The sequence below is a fragment of the Sarcophilus harrisii genome, chromosome 5 (assembly GCF_902635505.1).
Source record: "Sarcophilus harrisii chromosome 5, mSarHar1.11, whole genome shotgun sequence".
Lineage (NCBI taxonomy): Eukaryota > Metazoa > Chordata > Mammalia > Dasyuromorphia > Dasyuridae > Sarcophilus > Sarcophilus harrisii.
The window spans coordinates 240,188,829-240,212,948 of NC_045430.1; the positions used below are offsets into that span (position 1 = coordinate 240,188,829).

The following is a 24,120-nucleotide window of genomic DNA, read 5'->3' on the forward strand; positions in this document are numbered from 1 at the left end:
GGATGCCCAAGGCTTCTGTAGTTTTAAGTTATTTTGAAAACGGCTTCTTCCTCCCTGTTACAATCACCTAGTCAACCATGATTGGGCAGTGTGGATCAATGAACATATATCCTGGGAAAGACAGCATAAAAGGCCAAGATTGGGAATCAAAGAACCTGATTCTGTCACCAACTAGCTAAGTGACCTCAGGTTAACTAAGGAACCTTTCTGGAATTGTTTCTCCATCAGTCATATGAAAGACTTGGAATATTCTTTCTTCCATCTCTTCCATCCCTGATTTCTTGACCCTGTTACCAGGAGATACTAGAATATATGCCCTCACAAAATAGAACAACCCATCTGAAGGATGTACAAATGAGAAAAGTCAGCTGGTTAATGAATGACCTTTATGAAAGTCCATTTGTCAACTTAACACACAGCCCATCATTCTGTTGTTTCTGTGATTTTTCAAAACTTTCCAGAATTTTTCTTAGTTGAGAGAATTAGAAATAACCATGAAACACCAAACACGAAATGGGCATGAAAGCAAAGGTGTGATTTAATAAGTATTCCAGGGAGTGATATCCATCAAGCTAAGGCAGTAATTGATATGGGACTAATGGTCCAAGTAATTAATGACATTCTTTTCTCCTCTGATGTTATTGGATTACAGATTTGCTAAAAGATGCCCCTCGATTCCTCATAATCACCCAGGATTCTTTTAAAGCAAGTAGTCTGTGTGATGACTTAGCAATCCTGCCATTATTACGAATGGGTGTCAAACAGTTCCTTCTTCAGAAACTTGTCATTAGATGAGTTTAATTTCTATATGCCCTCATCCAGTTCTTGCTTTCTATGGCATCCCTACTGGTTTCTTCTCATTTCTGAATGTGTTTCCCCTAGAAAGACAGGATATGTTAATGGTAGCCCTTCATCTCCTGAGAAGTTTAGATAGACATATATATCAATTAAGAGCAAAAAAAAAGTTTATTTGAATACATTTCAGTAAATGTTGATTTAGAAGAAACACAAAACATATATTGCTCTCTGAAAAATAAATTTACATCCCAGACCCAATAAGATTATCAACTTTATTCTACTTCTGTATAAAATAACAAGAAAATATTCCACTATGGCTACATATTACCTGAATTATCCACTATGGGCATATAATACCTGTCTATACCAATTCCAGAAAAAGAATTTTCTTTATAATGTTGCTGATAGATGTTCATCCCATCATTATTTGAAGACATCTAGGGGAGAGTAGTAACTCATCATCTGCCATAGCTGCCTATTCTACTTTGGGATATCTCCAATTATTGGGAAGTTTTTCTAGACCTCAGTCCTAAACTTTACTACTGCTTTTTTGTTCCAGTTTTACCTTTGTGATGAAGAAAGGTGTGAACAAAGTCCCTATTCTATATGATATGCTTTTAAATTCTTGATGATAGCTATAAGTTTTCTTTTCTGTTCCATTATCCAATTGTCACAGGGTATGAACTCAAGAATATTCAGTATCCTAGTTACCCTTTTTTTTGCCTGTTTCCAGCTTATTAATGAACCTGCCTCCCGACTCCCGACTCTAACCCTAAAATGCCTCCCGACCCTAAATGCCTCCCGCCTCCCGACTCTTTCTATCATGAGATGCCCTGAACTAAACATAATACTCTAAATGGGGTCTGAGGCAAAATATAGCTATATAGTCACCACTTAGTCTCGAATGCTATGCTATCTATATAAAATTTTTGATTGCTATATCCCACATTGAGCTTGAGTTCACTCAGATCCTCAGATCTTTTTCAGATGCACTGCTGCCTGTGTTTCTCCCATCTTATTTTGTGAAGGGGGTCATCAGTTGGAATAATTTTGTATGCAATCCCTTATTATGAATAAAGAATTGCATTGTGATGTAATGAAAAGATCCTTGAATAATTTCAAATCAGAGGTTCTGCATTCAAATCTCAGCTCTGCTACTTTAGCTTCTTTGTGACCCGAGGCATGCTGATTAAACATTCTGGTCTCAGTTTTCTCATCTGTAAAATGAGGGATTGGGTTAGAAGAAGAATAGAAAAGCATTCAGCATCATTGATTGATGTGACTTGATCACCTGTAAACATAATAATAGATGAAATGCAAGGTATTTCTTATAGTCCTGACAAGTTTTCTTTTATGTACTCCTCAATTGGTGAACTTAACTAGGAAGAAATTTTAAAGTTAAAAGAAGCCTTGCAGCTTTAACTTTTTCCTTATTGTGAATAGAAATGTTCTTAATCTAAGTAGAAATGTCTTTATTCTAAGTATTCATTAGTTTCCTTTGTGAATATTTATCTAGATATTTCAAAATTCTTTTAGAGTTACATAGATTGAATGATTTCCTTCAAAAACATAGTACATAAACATATGTTTGAAAAACAAAATCAGCCACAGCCAGAGTTGTGGTATGAATTCAATCAAATATTTGGCTCATCTACATGAGTGGTGGAAATAATGATAATGGGCAAACCTCAGAATTGCAGTACATAGATCACCTACAGAGCCCACCAAAGGATTCCTTCATTTTTCCCACTGAACCATCAAATTTCTAGAAGGTTAGCAGCCCACAGGGAACTTTGTAATATTTCATCTATTTCAATACAAATACTTCCTTATTTGTATGCAAGATCCATAGTGAATTTATATATATATCCATGAAATCTACTTATAACTCTGCCCTGAGAATTATCATGGTGTAGGGTTCTAAAGAGATTAAAATGATTGAATATTATGCTATTGACAAAATGAAAAGTTTTTTTTAAATCCAGAAATATAATTTCGTTGGTGGGGGAAATTCCTTCCAGCAGATAGGATAAATGATCTGCAACTTGTAGTTTCAGAATATGGAGAGTTTAAGTGATTTACACATGGTCACACTACCAAAGTTATATATCAGAGATGTGACTCAAATCCAGATCTTTCTGGCTACAAGATGGATCCTACTGCCTCTTGATAGTACATACTGACTTATTCAATACTGGTACAGTTTCATTAACTCTTGATTATCTGTAAGTTTTTGATGTGGTTATAGATTATTTAATCCTCTCATCCTCCCAATTTCCTCCATCCGCTTCACTACTTGTTAGAATAAATGGTGGTTGATATAGAAGATTAAAATCACGTTTTGGGGATACTAGTATCTGATGAAGAGGTGATGACTATTGGAGGGGTGAGCAAAAATATTGGGCGTAAAATAAAGATCTCATGAGAAATTGTTGTAGATTTTTTTTATGATTTCCAAACCTATTGTTATCATGGAACAGTTAATTCTGACTCTGCTTCTTTAATCCTTGTTGTTGAAGTCAGAAATTTTAGTACCTTTCACACTACCTTTGTGATCTTGGGCAAATAATTTAATCTCTCTAGATATCAGTTCCTCATCTGTAAAAATGAAAGGTTCAGATTAGACAGTCTCTAAAGACAGACTCTTTGAGCTCTAAATTTATTATTTTGTGAATGGGTTTGCTACCATCAAATGCATGAGATTATTGTAGAATTACCAAATGTGGGACGAACTAATAACTTTTGTGGAACAATATAGAAGTTTGGGCACACCTATTATGGTTGGTAAAATATAATTTCTTTTACTGTATTTCAGAATTTCAACAAATGAACATCACTTCTCCAAAGTTTGTTGTGAAACCAAGGTTAAAAAGGAGTAAAAGGCAGGTAGGCATGTGCAACACATAGAATTACCTTGGCAACTACTGATTTTGTGATGAGTGAGTACTTGGTCAATGGATGTAACAATGGTAAACTCAGATACTACTATGAAAATGCTTAAACAATAATAATGATAATAATTGTCATAATGGTGATGAAGGTATTGATGAAAAAGAAGGAGAAAAAGAAATCATAGAATTATGGGATTATCTCATCCAACTATCTCATGGCCATCTTATCCAACACAAAAGGAAATTAGACTGCAACATATCAGACAACTTCCGGAGACCTAAAAACCTCTGAAGAAGAAGAATCCCAAAATGATTTTGGCAAGATTAAATATGCAGTTGACATACCTTGGCTGAAGAATTCACATAAATTGTGGGGTTATACTAAAAGAAATCACCTTTGTGGAGCATGGAGAAGGAACTGACATTAGTAGTAGTACTAAAACACTTCCTACTGCAGTGATGATTATGATTCTCACTCAGAAACAAGTAATGGGATTTTTTTTTTTTTATTCTGTCACCTTGGAACTATGAGTTACACACAGGTTCTGGTCTACATAGTGATGTCTGCTTAATTGTTGTTTACATTTCTGTTTGCATCTTGATCTTGAGAATGCATATCAGAAGGTCAAGTTATTATTATCTCATTAGGACTTATTGCTATCAAGTAAGGAAAGCTGGGATTTAAACTTAGTGAATAAGATCTTTGGAGACAATAGTCTTTGGAGGAAAGTAGAATTGGAGAAATTCATTCCTAGTTATACCAAGCAAATTAGAGAGAAAAATTGGAATAAATCAAGATGATAATAGCAGCTCACATTTATATGACTCTTTGAAGTTGTAAAAGTCACATATGACAAATATTATTTCATCTGATCCTCATGACAGCAAAATGAGACATAAATAGTATTAACCTTATTGTACAGATCCTGATTGTGGTTCAGATTGGTTAATCAATTTGTTGATCACACAGTCAGTGAGAACCAGAGGGAAATCATGTTTCTCTTGATAAAGTTCAGCACTATTTCTATTATACCATACTTCCTTTCCAAGTTGGAAGCAAAATTACATCCTGAAATTTTAAAGTTGGAAGGAACCTGAGATATAATTTGACCCAGCCCCTTCATTATTATATATAAGGAAAATAGGTCCTAAAAAGATGAGGCTTGTCCAAATCACTGAGTCAGCTATTGGCAAAGCTTGGCCTAGAACTTAGGTTGCTGGCTCAAAGGAAGAAAGAGCTCATTTTCTAGAGTTCATAAGATCATAAATTAATAGCTGGAAAGCATCTTATACATTGGGACTCTTCATTTTATAGATGAGAACACTGAGATAGTCTAACTTGCTGAGGTATTTCAAAAGTAATGTAAGGCCTATTGGGCATACCTCCCAACATAATAAAAGTGAAATGACTAAAATTTACAGGGATAGACTACTTTATTTTTAATAGTATTTTATTTTTCCAAATACACGTAAAGATAGTCTCCAACATTCATTTTTGTAAGAGTTTGTGTCCTAAATTTTTCTTCCTCCCTCCCTGACCTCTCTTCCCAAGACAGCAAGCAATCTGATATAAGTTTAAATTTTTAAAACAAATTTCCATACTTATCATGTTAAGCAAGAAAAAAATCAGACCAAAGGGAGAGGGGGGAACACAAGGAAATACAAGCAAATAAAACAAAAGAAAGAAAACAAAGAAACAAAAGGTGAAAATACTATGCTTTGATCTATATTCAGTCTCTATGGTTCTCTCTTTGGATGTGATTGAATTATTTCCATTCAAAATATATTGGAATTGGACAGGCTACTTTAATATGTCCTTACCCCATCTCTTATAGAAATATAATTAGAAAGAAGCTTTCTATGGATCTTCTAAAAACCAAATTTTTTGAGGAGTTCCATCTGATTGTATTTAATTTTATTCCTTTGTGTTCAATCCTGGAAGTACTATCAGCATTTCTCTATTAATTTTAAATAATTACTTTCTAGCATTTATCTTTATAACCTGAATTGGCTTTAATCTTACTACAAATATTTTTATTAAGGCTTTTTATGCATAGATAATTCTCAACATTCACCCCTGCACAACCCTGTGTTTCAAATTTCTTCCTTCCCTTCCCCCTACTCCCTTCCCTAGATGCTTGCTAGAGATAGTGAGAGGAAATGAGTAATTATGAAAATGAATGAGTTCATGTACATTAAACCTATTGAACTTTTCAGGGGAAGACTTTACATAAATAATATGGTTGTTTTATTCTAATACATAAATATTATTGTGTTCATTCTCTTGATGTTACATGGTATATACATAATCTTTTACTCCAAAAAGAGGAAGATCATGTTAAAAAGAACCCCCTAAAAAGCCACATTTTCAGTTCCTATTTGTTTCTCCCTATGGGAGCACTATGATTATTCTTGTCTAGTGCATTTAATATCTTGTGATCACTCAGTTGTTTTTCAGTCATAGCCAATTCTTCTGCAAACCCATTCAGGTTCGCTAAGCTACTGGAGTGATTTGCCATTTCCTTCTCCATCTCTTTTACAAAAGATATGGTTATTTTACAAAAAGGAAACTGAGTCAGAGTAAATACACAATTAGTAAATGTCTAAAATACACAAAAAGTAAATGGGTTTTGAACTAGGGAAGATGTTTCTTCCTGACTCCAGGCTGGGCACTATGGCTCCACTTAGTTACTCCTCTTAGCACCAATCTAATGGTTTTAGAGTGACTTTTGTAGGTACCTCGAATCCCCTTCTCAGACTATAATTTCTGCCTTCATTTACCTTCAGATTCAAGATTCTCTCTATAGTAGGTATTTAACGTTTGTTGTTATTTAATGTTTCTGCAGCTTCGTCGGCATCCACGCAACGTAGAAGAGGAAACAAAATATGTTGAACTGATGATAGTGAATGATCACCTAATGGTAGGACTTATTCTTTGTTTGAAACTCATGCATGCTTTAGGGCAAGAATGAATGACAACTCCTGTGAGGGTAGAAATGAAGTCTTGCATATTGTAATTAAAGAGGATGCTAAAAATCAGTGTGTAACCCTAGTTCTATATTCTCCACCAAAAATAGGCAGTTCAACTGTATATTGAATGGAAGGAACCAGAAGCCACATTGTGGGTGACATCAAGATCATAACCATGGTCGCAATATGTGCCATCATGGATATAATTTTAAAAATAGGCCTGAATTTTAAATCATAAGACTTGAGCTTCAATCTTATTTCTGTCACTCATTGTAACTTTGGTTAAATCATTTTATCTAGATGTAAATGAAGGGATAAACTCTTTGATCCTAAAGATCCCTTACAATCTAAATCTTAAAACTCATTTCAAATAGGCTTTAAATACAATTACAATCATGTAGCCTTATGCAAACTTGGCATCTAAATGAAACATTCATTATTGGAGGAAACCTTTGATATTTTATCTTCCTCTGTTGAGTCAAATGTGAGTTTTTGCCATTCACAAACAATAAACAGCATAGCGTCTTGTATTTTCTGCACCTTCTGAATGTTTATATGACTATAAAATGTGGTTTGCTATAGCAAAAAGGTTGGTGAAGACTTACCTATTCTTTGCTCATGTTTTCTACCAAATATACTCAATATATGTGTCTAGTTCATGCTCGTAGTAGAAATATTAGTCAATGGTTCCTTATGTGTTCTTGCTCATCTTTTTAGGAAATTAGTATTATATTCAATTTCCCCCATTCCTTGGTATCTCCCTTTCACTAACATATCTTGTAATATAACCCCTCAACACGTTTAAGTTCTTCAGCATGTTCTTGATCAGATCTACCTTTTCTTTCTGACAGTCTTGAGTGCTACATAAACTTCCTCATATAACACATTAGGTTTTAAGAGCTACTGAAGGTCTTCCTCTAGGTCATTGGGATAAACTTGAGATCCATCTGTGAATTCAGGATGTCCATAAACTTGACTGTGAACGAATTCTAACTTTATTTTCACCAATCTCTAACTGAAATTTAGCATTCCTTTCAATTATTTTAAACATGATTCTGAGGTCACAAAGGTTTCACTAGAATGCTAACAGGATGTATAACAAAAAATAAGTTAGCTTCTTTTCTGTATATTTTTATATTTTAGGGTTTCAGTGCAAAATTCAAACTCTCTGTTATCTGTCATTCTGGCCATATAACTGATCCATCTCCTTTTGTGATTGTATAATTCTTTGAAGATATCCCTTACATCATTTTTGGCAAATACAGTATTGTAGGAAATAAGTTGAAGCCTGTGTGTTCCTATCATGTATTTATTCTTTCACTGGGAAACAATGTGACAAAGTAGATAGAGCTTTGAACCTGGATTCAGGAAGACTTATTTTCTTGAATTCAAATCTTAGACTATTTATATGACCCTGGACAAGACACTTTACCCTGTTTTCCACAGTTTCCTCATCTGTAAAATGAACTGGAGAAAGAAATAGCAAACTATTTCAGAAGCTTTGCCAAGAAAACCCCAAATGGTGTCACAAAGAATCAGGCATTGCTAAAACAACTGAACAACACTAGGCTAAATATGGTGATTCCATTTTCAACATAAATGAAAATACATGTGGAATTGTTGACATGTCCGGTCTATATTCTGTTTCCTTGCTGCTATTTTTATCTTTGGATGCATTTGCCATTTAAATAGCTATTACTCTGTTGGATCTCATCAAATTTTCTGTAGATTTGTCTCCTTTCATTGCTATGCACTGGTTTGTGAAGTGATTTTGCTTGTGATTTCTCATAAGCACCCTTCTCAGTAGTGTTTTATAACTGAGTTTATGTTCTACACTGATGTTGCCCTTGGCTGCCATCATGCTGTAATGAGATTAAGTATTTGCTGGCTAAGGGGATTTGGAGACTCTTTTGGCCTCTTCATTTGGCAGCTGTTTCCATTGTTTAATCTTTTATCAGAATTAATGATGAATTATGTAAAGTATCGTTGTCTTTTTCCCATGACTTGACCTTGATTACTTAATTAAATAGGTGGTTGAACGTAATGCTATTGTATATGGTGCCTTCTCACCTTTACTCTTTCCTCCCTTATCTGCTATTGACTTTAACTTTTATTCTGATTGTATAAGATAGTTATTTCTGAAATGACTACCACATCAGTTACCAATCATTTCCCATATGTTAAAATATAGTCCATTTCAGTGTGTGTGTGTGTTGATATTTGGTGCTCGCCATATCCAGCATCTTCTGACTTTCTTCTGGAAGTATTTCTAACATATACCCCAGAGGCTTCTTGAGTATTTACATGAATTTAGCCTCCAGTGATTCTCAAACCTGAGCCATATTTTCCAACATCCTTTTCACTGTCTTCCCCTGTGCTCATCTTCACATTGAAGTCTCATAGTATAAAGCATATGTTGGCCTGGTTTGAAGGACTTTATTAAATTCTTCAAAAATATTTCTTTACTTTTTCTGCAACAGCTGTTGGTGCTTAAGCTGTAATTATCTTCATGGTGGTCTCTTTTATTATGATTTTGCTTCTCCCAGGAGAACTTATGAGCCATCTTTCCATTTAGTTGCAATTTCCTCTTGTCTTCTTTTTTTTTTTATGAGAATATCTATATTGACATCATTCAGTTCTGCCAGTATTAGGTTCATTGTTAGAAGATTTCAGACTTGGAATACTGACATCTAAGTTAATGTTTAGAGATGGTTTGAACTCATAGCACTCCTTCCTATCCTACTGCAGAAAAATAAAGGGACACGGGACTGAGGACTAATTTGCTTAATTCTCAAGAAATATTTTTTTAAATGTCCACATTTTAAAAATTTTACCTGATGAGTTCAGGTACAAGTGTATTGATTCACTGTGAGAATAAGAATTAAAATTTTTGAGTTAAAGGTAATTTTTTTTTGCAAGCAAATGCCTTCATAGAACCTCTCTCTCTCTTTTCCCCGTCCTGCTCCCCCCCCTCTTGGTGCCCCCCGTCTCTCTTTTCCTCCCTTCTTCCCTCCTTCCCTCCCTCCCTCCCTCTCTCCTTCTCTTTCTCTCTTTCTTTCTCTCTGTCTCTGTCTGTCTGTCTCTGTCTTTCTGTCTCTGTTTCTCTGTCTCTGCCTGTCTGTCTCTCCTTCCCTCTTTCTTTCTCCCTGCCTCTCAAATGTATGTATATATGTATAGACACAGACATATACACCCATAACTAATTATTACCTGCATCAGTCTACTGATTGGAGCGCTGGAACATGGGGTAGTAAACTCTTCCCAATGCCTTCTTTATAGAAGGTAAAAACTGGACTTTTAATCTCATTCTGTTCTGAGTCTACAGTTTTGTCTAATTTTAATTCCATGTATCCCATGGTGTCCCATTTCTCTCCTCTCTTTTTTCTTTTTGCGTGTTGTCTCTTCTCCTTAAATAATAAATTTCTTGAGGACAGGGATTATCTATCTTTTTATCAATTGTACACCTAGCACTTAACACAGTGCCCGGCACACAGTAGGCATTTCATAAATGTTTTTGGAGATATATATATATATATATATATATATAAATGTTTACACACACACACACATTATTCCATTTTCTCTTTCCTGCCCCACTCATGGGCACTCACATACACACAACACACACACACACACACTTTTGAAAGTAAGTTCTCGGAGGGCCCAGACTGTTTCACTTTCACCTTTATATCTTCAGGGACTAGTAGATTATTGGTATGGGAGTACCCAGATGTGGAAACTCAGTCGATGTAGGTTCACATCTTCTCAGCATTTTCTAATCTTAGAAAGTTGCCTAGGATACCAAGAGGTTGAATGATGTGCCTATATGTGTCAGAGTCAGAGCTCACACCCGGATCTTTTTGGCTTAGAGTCTAGTTTTCATTCTATGATCCCACATTGCCTCTTGTAGATTTGATAAGAATTTTATTTTATTTATTTTTTCTAGATCTATGATTTCATTGATTTGATAAACTCCTTTAGTGCAAACTACTCTCATCAACACAGATTAGCAATTCATCTGTAATTTATATTATATGCAATAATGTGTCATGTATTATATATATAATTTATATAATTGGAGAAATTCCTTGGACCCTGAGAGTTTAAATAATTTGCCCAAGGTTACATGGCTAGGATGTATCATTTTGTTTTCATTCCAAATCTAGCCCTCTATCCACTACATTATCCTTCTCTTCATTGTTATATTATAATTATAAAAGATGATTTAACATTTGGCTACTTTAAAAAATGCTTTTAAAAAAAACTAGAGGGGCAGCTATATGGTGCAATGGATAGAGAACCATCCTTGAAGTCAGGAGGACCTGAATTCAAATTTGACCTCAGACACTTAACACTTCCTAGATGTGTGACCCTGGGCAAGTCACTTAATCCCAATTGCCTCAGCAAAAAAAAGAAAGAAAGGAAGGAAGGAAGGAAGGAAGGAAGGAAGGAAGGAAGGAAGGAAGGGAAAAATTGAGTGATTATTCCTACTACTACTGTGTGATTGTTCTCCAAGATTTCTAGGAGATATTTCTGGGATCTTAAGACCAGCTTTCTGTCCCAGTCATAGACATTTGTTACTGGGCCTTAGAAATAGAAGGAGGATGATCATTTCATATCAAACTCTCTTTTTATAGATGAGGAAACTGAGGTAAAATGATTTACCCACAGTCCTACAGTTGCAAAAGTAGGACTAGTGTCTTAAAATGTAGACCTTGTGCGCACTTTTCAGTAGTCCATGAAATATTCTGTTGGGGAAAAATGTCTTCAAGAAATCTACTTCTACTTTAAAACTTGCATTATTATCATACTTTCTAATTATATGCATGTTTTCTGACTGTACCTTCAAAATCTTAATTTACCAATGTTTGACTTGAGAAACTCTTCACTTATTTTCTTTCATTTTCAGTTTAAAAAACATCGGCTCTCGGTGATGCATACAAATACCTACGCTAAATCCGTGGTGAACATGGCAGATTTAGTAAGTATAAATTCAGTTAAATGCCATTCTCAATAAGTTGCAAATCACACTTGCTAATGATGCACATAATATACCTTGTCCTTTTATAGTGTAACTGATGTGGATGATGGAGATTACAGATGAAATCATGTGTTTTCCTGAAGATTCTGATAACCTCATAATAGGTTTTCTAAACCTAAATCTGTGGCTGGGAAGATAGTTTAAAGGAAATCAAATTTGATGGTTTATGTCTGTAATCCCTTCTATAGATTCCTCCCAGAATAAAGATCAGAATTGATTCTCTTCTTACAGGATGACTTCAAATAAAATAATCCAAAGATAGAACCAGGTACCCTCCATATGAGAATGAATCCAAGATAGGTGCTGATATCTGGACCTCAGGTTCTTATGTTTTCAATTATGCTGGCTTACCTAAGGTTCATATCCCCATGGTTTCTCCAGAGCTTTCTAAGAGCCATCATTGGGTAGAAATAATTTATCCTAGGATTCTTCATTGTTTTAGGGAAGCTTTAGACTGACCTACATTCTGCCTAAGATGCTAGCAAAGGGATACAAATTGGTTCCTTATTAACAGTGTCAGATCGTGTCATAACAGAATCCTTAACTACATTCTCTGGTATGTGATTATAGTTATTTGGGAGAAATATATGGAAATTAGAGAAAAGATTTTTTCTACTGATTTTCGTAGTCTTTCCTGAAACCCTCTCTCCACTCCAACTATTTAAAAATTCAAGATGTTTCCTACTTCTAACAGGCTTCCTCTAGACTTATTCATATGTCCTTTGATTTTACAACTTGTATGTTCATTTCATTACTATACTAGATCTATAAGGAACAACTTAAGACAAGGATAGTGTTGGTTGCCATGGAAACCTGGGCAGCTGACAACAAGTTCACCATTTCTGAAAAACCGCTGACGACCCTCCGTGAGTTCATGAAATATCGGAAGGATTTTATCAAAGAGAAAAGCGATGCTGTCCACCTTTTCTCGTATGTCCTTTCACATCCTGTTTTACTGCCTTTTTTTTTTTTTTGCCATTCTCTTGTGAATCCATAGTTCTCTGTGATTGAGACTTATCTTTGTTCCCTTCCCTCATTAAATAATTAAGAACAATTATCCCAAAGCTATTTGGGGGGGTCTTAAAGATGGGCAGACTTAAATGCATAGATTCTATTGTTTTTCATGTAAACTCGTCTTAATTTCAAGATTTTTTAATGAATAACAGACTCATTTTTCTGTGTGCTTTTGTTTGTATCTCAAATGACTTATCACAATTCCTAATACATATTTGTAGGTTAATAAATGCTTATTGAATGATGCTTTAACATCTACTTGCTTTCATTTTTCCAGTGTCCATGTAGCTAGAATTTCACAAGAATGGGTTTTCCTTGGTATAACATCATATTTTAACAAACATATTCTTGTACTGAAAGGATAGCCTAGAGTACCTTCCATGAATTTTTTAGGCAGCACAGGCTGGTGTTTTCCTGAGCATGCCCATTTTCTGATACTGCTCCTGAAACTTCCTATCCAATAACACATTATCTGCAGGTCCATTTTGTATTTTTTCTTAATTTTCTGAAATTCTTTTTGCGATAGTGAAATATTGGCATATTTTATCTGTGATAATTAGTAATTGTCATTGAATTTGTTCACTTTATTATTCATTTTTTGCTTATATATTTATTCATTCACTTGTCAATTTATTTATATATTCATTTTTATTTTGAGACTGATTTTCACTATCTTATCCAGACCAGTACAGTGGTCACTCACAGACTAACTCCACTGTTGAATGGAATAGAAGTTTTGACCTACTCTGTTTTTGGCTCGAGTTGTTTCACACCTCATTAGGTAGCCAGTTGGCGGCCATGCTCCCAAGGGTACCATATTAGTGCCAAACTTTCTGAGAATACATGATTAGCTTTAGCCCTGCTGCAGCTCAGAACTCCTAAATTCAAGCCATCAACCAGCATCTGTCTGGGAATATCAGTGTGCACCATCACCATAGATGACACTGTAGAAATTTTAAGAAATCATCTAAAATTGCCTAATAAGAATTCCATGGGGAAGTGAGGGAGAGAATTCTAGGAGGTGTTTTTCTATTGAAGATTAATCGATCCATGAGCTAATGATTTGTTGCTTTATGTGTGCATGCATAAAGATCCTTCTCTCATAAGCTGATGCAGTCTAGAAACGGTGACTTGTCATGAGACAATAAATGTAGTAAATTAACACTTTGAGGTGCTGTGAAACTGTGGACAGTAAGCAATTTTTTGTTTGTTTCTTTCCTTTTCTAAAAGGGGAAGTCGATTTGAGAGTAGCCGAAGTGGGGCAGCTTATATTGGTGGGATATGCTCGTTGCTGAAAGGAGGAGGAGTGAATGAAGTAGGTGTGCACATCTGGAAAATAGTCAAAAAGTTCCCCACTGCTTTCAACATAATTACTGAATAGTGCATAACTTTCAGATATCAAGTTATTTGTGTTTATCATTTGTTAGTATAGAATGTCTAAGGGGATGTAGCGTGGTGGATAGAAAGCTGGATTTGGAGTTTTAAAAAAAGCTGTGTTCAAATTCTGCTTCTGACAGTTATAAGCTGTTTGTCCTTGGACAAGTGAATTAATTTCTCTCAAATTTCAGACAGTTCTTTAAGACTGATGCATAAAGTTACAGATACCATTTCTCCTGGCACTCTTTAGTCCTGGCCATTAGTCCTAGCACTCATAGATCTTTGATTTATTGACATAGAGTACATCATCACTACAAAGACTAGAAGACAGAATAGGGAAACATTATTGAAAACAATTTCTGTTTGCATTGTGCATACTCTATGTATGAATAGTTACTATAAAAAAAGTCTACTTCATAATTGCCAACACTATGTAATGTTTTAAGTGCTTTATAAATACAATTTTATTTGATTCCCACAACAACCCTGGCATAAAATAATATAATATATTATATAATAATAAATAGCAATATAATAATATTATATTTTTTATGTTATATAATAGCATAGTATTATACTATGCTATTATTATATCATTGTACAGACTAGGAAACAGATCAAACAAAGGTTGGATCACTTGCCCAGGATCCCACAGTTAGTAAATGTCTGTAGAGGAATTTGAACTGAAGTATTCTTTACTTATATGCCTAGCCACCGAAGCCACTTAGGTGCCTGTTTTTATAAATTATGTAAGAAGTGAATAGTAAAAAAAAAAAAAAAAGTATATGAAACTTCAGTTTTACCTATATTCAATAAAGCCTTGTTTATTTCTCAGAAATTTTTCAGAAAATTGACTCATTCTCTGGTTGTTGTTACTCTCTAGCTTCCCAATTTTAAATTCCTGACTATCAGAGAATTTGGCAATTCTGAAGGAAAACTTGACTACTGGCTTGTCATCAGTATTCCCAAAAGCAATTTCTCTGAGTAATATAAGGCTAAAATAAATGAGATAAGAGAATATCTTCTAGAATTTCTAGAAACATTGAGAGGTCAAATATAAATTCACTCCCCAAATTTGAAAAATGTTTTATTTTCTGTTGGTTAAGAATGAATCCTAATGCTTCTCTCAATCTCAGACTTCTTTATACTGCATTTCCATTTGAAGGCAATGGCTTTTTTGGTTGATTTGTTTGTTTTTTGGAGGAGGGAAGGAAGAAGGGGATATTTTAAGTGTCAAAGTTTCCCAAGTGATAATAGGTCCATGAAGGTTTTCTCCACTCACTTCTACCTTATAGCAGCCTAAGAGTTCCATTGTAGCTTTGTAGAAAAATCAAAATTTTCAGTTAAAGATGGGTTCCATTTGGCTTCAGTTTTAGATTTAGTTACCAATCCTATTAGATCAAAGCACAATCAAACAAATGACTTCTGACAGTTTTCTTCAGCACAGGACTGGGCATATAGTTGGTGCAAAATAAACACCCATTAAATTGAATTCTTTCTGAATATCCAATATTCTTTGCCAAGTGAATGTGTTGAGCCTGTGCTGAAGTAAATTCCTGAAATTTATTCAAGCTTGATTATTTTCTGAGATTTTTTTTCTGGTGCAATTTGACAAGAATAATACTTTACACATTCTGTTGTTTGTTTGTTTGTTTGTTTTTTTTCCAGTTTGGGAAAACGGATTTAATGGCAGTCACTCTTGCCCAATCATTAGCACATAATCTTGGTATTTTCTCAGATAAAAGAAAATTAGTAAGCGGTAAGTTTTAGAAAGTTTGTATATAAGTTTATATCAGATAATTTTATACAATATATCAGTAACATTTTATATATAACTTTGTTTGGAAAATACTTTAATAAGCTGAAATTTGGAAAGGGAATAGTGGAATTCATTTGCTCACCTGAAAGCAAAATAAGTATCCAGGAGGAGATTATGCTCTTTGATAAAATAGGAGTAATTAATATTTGTGATATTGGTGAAATAAAATAAAAAGTAAAATAACATCAAATTTAAAATAAAAAATTTTGTAAAATAAAAACATATGTCTACTATATTAAGTTCATGGAAGAAATGTAAATCATAGACAGAGAGCTAATCTTGAATCCAGAAAGAACTGAGTTTAAAATCCCTTTTTAAAAAATACATGTTGATTGTGTGACTGCCAAGTAACTATGCAACTCTATGATTATAAATTTCAGTAAAGATGTCAACCTGCATTGGTAAAAGGATTTTCCAGATCTGGAAGTTCTCTTTACTAATGAAATCATAGATCCGGTTCCTATTCCTAATCCCTAAAAATTCATAGTAGAAGTAAATAGGAGTAACTGTAAGGCTAAACTAAGGTCAAGCTGTTATTTTTCCATTGAATGGAAAACCCTAGCTATGTAGTATCAAGGCATGAGGTGTATATATAATACTTACAAAAAGAATTTATATTTATAAAGCTATTTAAAGTATAAATATATGAAGACAAGGAACCATTAAGTACTTAATTCAAATCTTAATACATTCCTTATTTATTTTAAATATTGTTCATGGAACCAGTAAAATTTGCTTAATAAATAGCTTCCAAGAAGTCAGATCTATCTGTTCACTTCAATTGAATTTTGTCCATGGATAGTTAGTTTCACTGGTAGCCATAGCACAATTTACCCATATCTATATTTAGGATAAATCTTTTCTGCCTTAGACCAAAGGATGCTCTTCCTCATCCTTACTCACCACTCCTATACATAATTCTAATATCATTACGTTATTATGAAGATGGTCCCTCTCACAGTATTTTTATTTTGTTTAATAAATTTTGTTGGGAATTTAAATTTTGGGGAAGAAAAAAAAGATTTCAATTGGACATTCTGAATGAATCCTTGCTTTGGTCATTGTAAACTGATAAGAGTGAAGACTGAGGAAAAAGATGGGATCATAAAAATTTCTAGTATAATAGTTTAGTAAATTGATGTGTAGAGTATTAGAAACGTGGAAGCGTTTTTGAGGAAGGGGAATGCCTTTTGGTGTTTATAAGTTAGGCATGTTTGCAAAAAGAAATAACAGATAGTGCTTTTCAAAAGATACTTTGAGGAATGAGAATTAACTAAAGATCTGTTTTTAAAATAGAAAACTCATAATTATATTTACTTGAGATGCATATTTATGTTTTTCTTAGGTGAGTGTAAGTGTGAAGACACATGGTCTGGATGTATAATGGGAGACACAGGGTAAGTGCTTTCCTTTTTTATACTTTCACATTTTAATAATAAGAAAATAATGAAATATTCCTTAGATAGGTAGACTTTACTACTCAGAATTATGAACTTACTGACCAAAATTAGGATAACTCCAGACAGAGAGTGTCACCATAATTATTTATGGAAAAAATCAATATTGAACTTATTATCTCTATGGAGATAACTCCATGATCTCTAATCGAACTCTAGGCACTTTCCTGAACTTCAGTCCCATATTGCCAGACTGCCCATTTCATACCACATTATCTCAGAGACATCTCAAACTTAACATATCCAAAACAATTTGCTATCTTTTTTTCCAAAGCTATCCCTCTATCATACCTTCCTCTTTCTGTCAAGGACATCACCATTTTTCTAGTCACCCAAGTTTGTAACCCTTGAGTTGTTCTTGGCTCCCCATTTCATTCATCTATAATATGTATTCAGTTATCAATGCTGCCATTTCTATCTCCATGATACTCTTCTATTCCAACTCCTCTCTACTCACACTACCATCACCATAGTTAAGGCTCTCATCATCTCTTATCTTAACTATGGCAATTGTGTTCCTGTTAATCTCCCTAAATCACATTCTTCCCCATTCTAATCCATGCTTCCTATTGGTACTAAAGATGTTTTCTTTAAACCTACATTTAACTGTTAACATTTTTCTGCAAGCAATTCTATTAGTTCCCCATTTTTCTCCAGTATAAAATGTAGAATGTTTTGTTTTGTTTTTTAAACCCTATGCAACTTTGACTGCAAGCTATTTTTCCAGTCTCATTATAGATTATCCTCCTTCCTCCATTCAGCAGTCCCATCATACTAGCCTTCTTTCTGCTCTTCACAAAAGTTCCTTCATCTCCCTTCTCAATATCTTTATCCAGGATGCCATCCTTTCTAATCTCTGCCACCTGGAATCCCTAGCTTCCTTCAAGATGCTGCTCAAGCTCCATCTTCTAGATGAAGCCTTTTCTGAGGCTCCTAGCTTCCAGTGTCTTCCCTTAATAATTTTATTTTGAACTTCTTTTTTATTTACTTTGCATCTAACATACTTTTGCAGCTAACAAAAAATTCAATTCTAATCCAGAAAAGTTTAGTGATAATCTGCCAAATGTGGGAGCACTGTTATACACTCTGGAGAGTGGCTGTAAGTCAGTCCCTATTCTTATATTTTTCAAAGTCTATTTAGAGAAATGGAGAAGGATGCTAAAGTGGTTTTCCATTCCCTTCTCCAGATTATTTTACAGCTGAGGAAATTGTGGCAAACAGGGTTAAGCGACATGTCCAGGCTCAAGAAGATAGTAAGTTCTTGAAGCCAGTTTTGAACTTGAATAATTCTTTCTGACTGCAGGTCCAGCACTCTCAGCACAACCTAACTGCTCTAGATAAATGTAGACAGGGTCATATTTGAGGTGTGGGAGAGGACTGATCACTAGGGAAATTCTGGTTGCTAACTGTTGAAGAATACTTAGGAATTAAAAGGAGGGAGTGCATTTCAGATGTGAAGAAATAGCCTTGGGATGGAGATGGAAAGTAGAATGCATTTGTTTTTAAAAGGTAAATGTGATAATACCCACACTATAAGCACATAAGAGAGTCTAGAAATTATAATACCCACACTATAAGCAAGTAAGAGCATCTAGAAATTTGGAAATGTAGAGAGATGAGAATCAGTCTTGGTGTTTTGATTACAAGTATCTATCAAATGATACCAATTTTCCAGGAGAGATTGCTCTGCAATAGATGAGCCATCTTCTTTAGTTAGAGAGGGCAATTCTGCTGAAGTACATTTGGTTTTCATATAAACCATTAAGCTATTTTTTTTCATTCAAATATAACTTATATGACTTGAATAAATGTATTGTGAATGAGTGGGAATTGTCTTTTTCTTCTACTTTTAAGGGGAATGTACACACTAATCACCAGAAAGGGAAACCAAAGGGGTCCAACTACTGATTTTTCTTTTTTTCTTTCTAGCTATTACCTCCCTAAAAAGTTCTCCCAGTGCAATGTTGATGAATATCATGACTTCTTAAAGAATGGAGGTGGTGCTTGTCTCTTCAATAAACCATCAAAGGTAATAAAATGAGTTCCCCTCACAGAGTGCAATACTGAACAGAGGCTATTTATTTGCTGGTCTTTTATAGCTTCAGAAACATACATTCCAAGACATAGGACTCCAGAAATAAAAGATTTCTGGTCGAGTCAGTAATCCTCATTGTCTAGATAAGGTGAAACACTAGTGTAAATTTGGATCTACCTTTCCTGGAGCTGGATTTATAATGATGTGAAGAAAAAGATAGAACCTGGGAAAGGTTCACAAATATAAGGGGATGATTGAATGTAACTGCATGTAGAAGGCCCAGGAATATGACTCCAAAGGTAGTAGAAACAATGACCTTGCCTCCAGAGCTTGGTGTTGCATCTGTATTCACTGTATTTACTTATCTATCTATATTAGATATCTATATATCTAAATATATATGTATATATATTTAATCTATATGATTAAAGATTGAAAAAAGGGGAAAACCTGAACTCCCAGTGCTGTTTATTTGTTGTTGTTAGTGGTGGTGGTTTCAGTTGGATTTTACTGGTATAGGAAAGTCTTAATAAGGAAAATCCTTCTACCAATTTATCTCCGCACTTGCTTAGTAACTTAGTAGCCTTAAAGAATTTTGATAATTTGGGGGCAAATAACCATGATTTCACTTATACCCTAAATTTGGGAGAATAAGAATGAAAAGTATGGAATCGTCTCCATAAGCTTAGGTGAGGTTTCTGAAAGGGGGCCGAAACCTTGGACCAGAAATGGGAATGAATCCACAGAAAACACCATGCTGACAGCAATAGCTAGCTGAACTTTGTAACCAGAACTGAGACTCTCCATCCTAGTTTATAGCAAGAAGATTCACTTTCTGAAAAATTTTCATCTTGGTTTTATATGGACAAACACTGACATAGATTCAAGTCAGGAAAACAAGCTTCCCTCAATTTGCATTTTCAGATGCTTTCTAGTCTGTGTGTGTGTGTGTGTGTGTGTGTATGTTTCTCAAGACATGTGGTATTTAACATTTTTATTATAAAATATACAAATGAAATTAATTCTGTGAGGAGAATCAAACACAACACTCCGGCAAAGGGACACAGTGGACTCTCAGATCAGAGGTCAAGTACATCCTTATTCAGATATATCAAATTTTCTCCCTGATCCAAAAGTAAGCATTTTATTTCAACGTGTGTGTGTGTGTGTGTGTGCACTTTCTCATTTGCTTCTACAGCTAAGGCTTTTCCTAGTGCTTAATAAACAGATTTGAACTTTGCTTCCTTGCAGGGTGGGTGTTGACATATCCTCCAAACTCTGTTATTATCCTTGCTCTGCCTTCCAAGTACTTTACATTGTCAAAACCATTTTTCTTATTAAGAAATCAAAATTTCTTGAAGGAAAAAACCTTTCATACCATGTACTTAGCTATAGCTTATTAAATTCTGTGGTTTCTGATTAGAGGGGAAAGTGGTTCCAGTTATTCTCATCAGGCATTTTGGATACATTTACATGTTAAAGTAAAAGAGAATGCTTTGTCCCAGTTAATTGTGTGAATTAGATTATCAGCCTCTATAGCAGTATGTGGAACTGCCTAGTAATCATTTCCTCTTTCATTCCTTATCCCATGCTAGGGAATTTTTAAATTGTATCCCACTGGATTACAGAACAGCCAGCCCTTTCAAAAACCTCAGGGAGGTGAGGGAATATAATGAAAGGAAACCACTGCTGCTTTTAACATTGAAAGAGGCTGAGGGCTTTTTACTGAAATAGCTTTTGTCCTGAGTCCAAAACAAGTGAACAAATGTATCTTTCATCTGCATCACTTGCCACTTCAGGTTTTCAAAGCTGCCTTACTTATGAGGGTCACTTTCAACCTGGAATGGAAAATAAAGAACAATTACTTTATTTGTGAAGGCAGGACTGGGAATGGGATCGCTGAGTGCAAGAGTTTTAGATTTGGGCAGTCATGAAAGACCATATGTCCGTTTGAATGCCTGTTGTCTCTCTAGTGTGGGTTGTATTCCTGGTAAGTAAAAAAAAAATTTAATTACAAAAAAATGTATTATTCACCGTCTTTTCTTCTTATCTCCTTGTCTAAGAAAATAAAATATGGTCAACAGAGTAAAAGTAAGCCAGTATTTTTAATAACAAAATAATAATGGCAGAATTAGTATGGTAGCATGATGAACTGGATGGAACGTAAGCTATTTGAGAGTAAGATTTGTTTCATTCTTGGTATTTCTATCTGCAGTACAAAGAATTGTGGCATAATGGATGCTCATGTAATTTCATTGGTAGTTCTTGGAGAGAAAATTCTTCTGCCAAGACATGTCACCATTTTAGTGAGTTGCCTGGGTCACTGAGAGGTGGAATAGCTCATCCAGGGTCAGGCTCCCAAACTCCATCATAGAATTCTTTGTTTCCTTCAAAATTCTGCTTAAGTGCCATCAGCCATTTGAAATTTTCTTCCAATTTGCTGCCAATGCCCTGCTGTCAAATTTATATACACACAAACATATATATACCTATGCACATATATACATACATATGCAGATATATACACATATATATGCATGTTTATACACACACATATATATAATGTATAGTTATTTTGTGTAGGAGACAGTGCATAGAGAGAGCTGGCCTTGAAGGCATAGTCTCAATTCTAACCTAAACTGACTGTGTTCTCCTGGGCAAGTGATCCAGAAAACTAAGAATCTAAGTAGCAGAGAAGGTAGTTATCTACACTAGTAAAGGGAGTTTCCTGAGAGTTCATTAAATTAATCAAATGTGTATATATCTACATATGTATGTAAATATATATAGGGTGTATATATATATATATATATATATATATATATACACATACACACATACACACACACACACACACACACACACATACTCACAAGTCTTATTTCCTCTAATAAACCTTAAATTACTTTTGGGGTAGGGTTTCATTTTCATCATCAAATGCAAAATACATTTTTAAATGATTGTTGATTGATGGCAGTAATGGGGATAATAATGCCTATATTAGTTACAGGAATGTTATGAAGGTTCAAGTGCACGTAAAGCACTTTACAAATCTTAAGATACTATATGAATGTCAGCATCTCAGTTATTGTTATATATTGTAAATAACTATTGGACAAAAGTTGTAACTGGTCTCAGGCAAACAAGAAATATAGAACTACACAAAGTTAAGTTACTGAAAGTTTCTTAATCTGTCCAGAGAGTAAAGGAAGGAACTTTAGGAGTGTCTGAATAGTTTCTATTAAATTTTATACTTGTAAAACAAACCCTCTGAATGACGAAGAAAAAAATTAATATCACAAACATTTAGCTATTTAGTATTGAAATTTGTAATGACATGGCTGGGGAAAATTCCAAGCATTAATTCAGTGTAATTTAAGTCAATAATTATACCATCTAATTCAGATGAACAAATATACTTGGTTGTATGCTTCTGTCTCACCTAAAGACATATGATCGCATCTGAAATGAAAGCAGAAATACTTTATTCTGGATTCTAAATTTGTAGGATTAAGTATAAAGGATCTTGAAGTTCATTTTATCCAGCTTCCTCATTTTTACAGGGGATGAAATTAAAGCATTAAGAATTGAAGTGATATGCCCAAGATCATGTGGATTATAAGAGATAACTCTTAAGATTCAAACCCAGGACACTGGATTCTGCATCTAGTGTTTTTCCCATTGCACTTCCACTTGAAAAAAAGAAAAGTAATGCACTTTGAGTACATATGTGTGTCCTTGACAGACTCCCTCTGTGCCAAAGCCATCTTTATGACTGTGTTTGAATATCATGTTCCCCTGAATCCTGTGAGATTTTTAATATTTGGGTTTCCCTCCACAGTTACTAGATCCTCCCGAATGTGGCAATGGCTTCATCGAGACTGGAGAAGAGTGTGACTGTGGCACCCTTGCAGTAAGTACTTGGGGGTGGCCAAACGTCCCTGAAATCCTATGCCTCTCTCACTAGGATAGTAAAAGTACAGAGAATGCTTAATATAGATATGCACAGAGAAGCTGTTTGGATTTCTTGTGGAAAGACTATACTTTGAGAGGGAGAAATAGAATAAATTTAATTGAGGAATAAGACTCCTGTCTTTTCAAATATTTATCTTTCTTAGGAGTGTGCCCGGGAAGGAGCAGATTGCTGTAAGAAGTGCACCTTGACAGAAGACTCCCAATGCAGTGACGGTCTTTGCTGTAAAAAGTGCAAGGTACTAGAATCCTAGCTCTTAGTCTATTGACAAGAGGTGACTAACTCATTCCAGATCTTGAAGAGGCTGGAAATAGTATTCAGTATGGAGAATGGACATATTGTTTGAATTATTTCCTTATTTCACTATTGTACATTAATGGAAGCAAATATTCATCTAATCTTTATTCCTTCCCTCTTTTTCTCCTTTCCCTCCTTTTGGAATCTGTAAAAGCCAGAAACAAGGAAATAATTTTATAGGAAAGAGAAACAAAGATCAGATTCAAGTCACTGATATGCTAGTTTTATGAGTTAAAGGTACAATTGAGCAGTGGTAGGAGTGAGGTTGCACCCATGAATTCTATAGATTCTTGAAGAATTTTGAATAGAGGTGGAACAGCTCCCATCATTGAATTTTATGGCATTGGCCAACAGATTATTGTATGCTAGCCTTAGAGTTCTCAGAAATTGCTATATTTTCCCTAGGAGTTACATGTCATCAGTATTTTTCTTAAGTTTCTTTATGGTT

General features: G+C 34.5%; 1 protein-coding gene across 18 annotated transcripts in view; it reads left to right on the top strand.

The window, feature by feature from the left end:
• The window catches only part of ADAM22 (ADAM metallopeptidase domain 22), a 254,828-nt gene that overhangs the window by 177,055 nt on the left and 53,653 nt on the right, over positions 1-24,120 (top strand). For all 18 annotated transcript variants that reach the window (XM_031939952.1, XM_031939953.1, XM_031939954.1 and 15 more), the window contains exons 8-17: positions 3,614-3,684; positions 6,536-6,610; positions 11,569-11,640; positions 12,464-12,630; positions 13,945-14,029; positions 15,760-15,850; positions 17,256-17,307; positions 19,297-19,396; positions 23,244-23,315; positions 23,521-23,613. In XM_031939952.1, the coding sequence (XP_031795812.1) occupies positions 3,614-3,684; positions 6,536-6,610; positions 11,569-11,640; positions 12,464-12,630; positions 13,945-14,029; positions 15,760-15,850; positions 17,256-17,307; positions 19,297-19,396; positions 23,244-23,315; positions 23,521-23,613 (878 nt within the window). The remainder of the gene's footprint in view (positions 1-3,613; positions 3,685-6,535; positions 6,611-11,568; positions 11,641-12,463; positions 12,631-13,944; positions 14,030-15,759; positions 15,851-17,255; positions 17,308-19,296; positions 19,397-23,243; positions 23,316-23,520; positions 23,614-24,120) is intronic.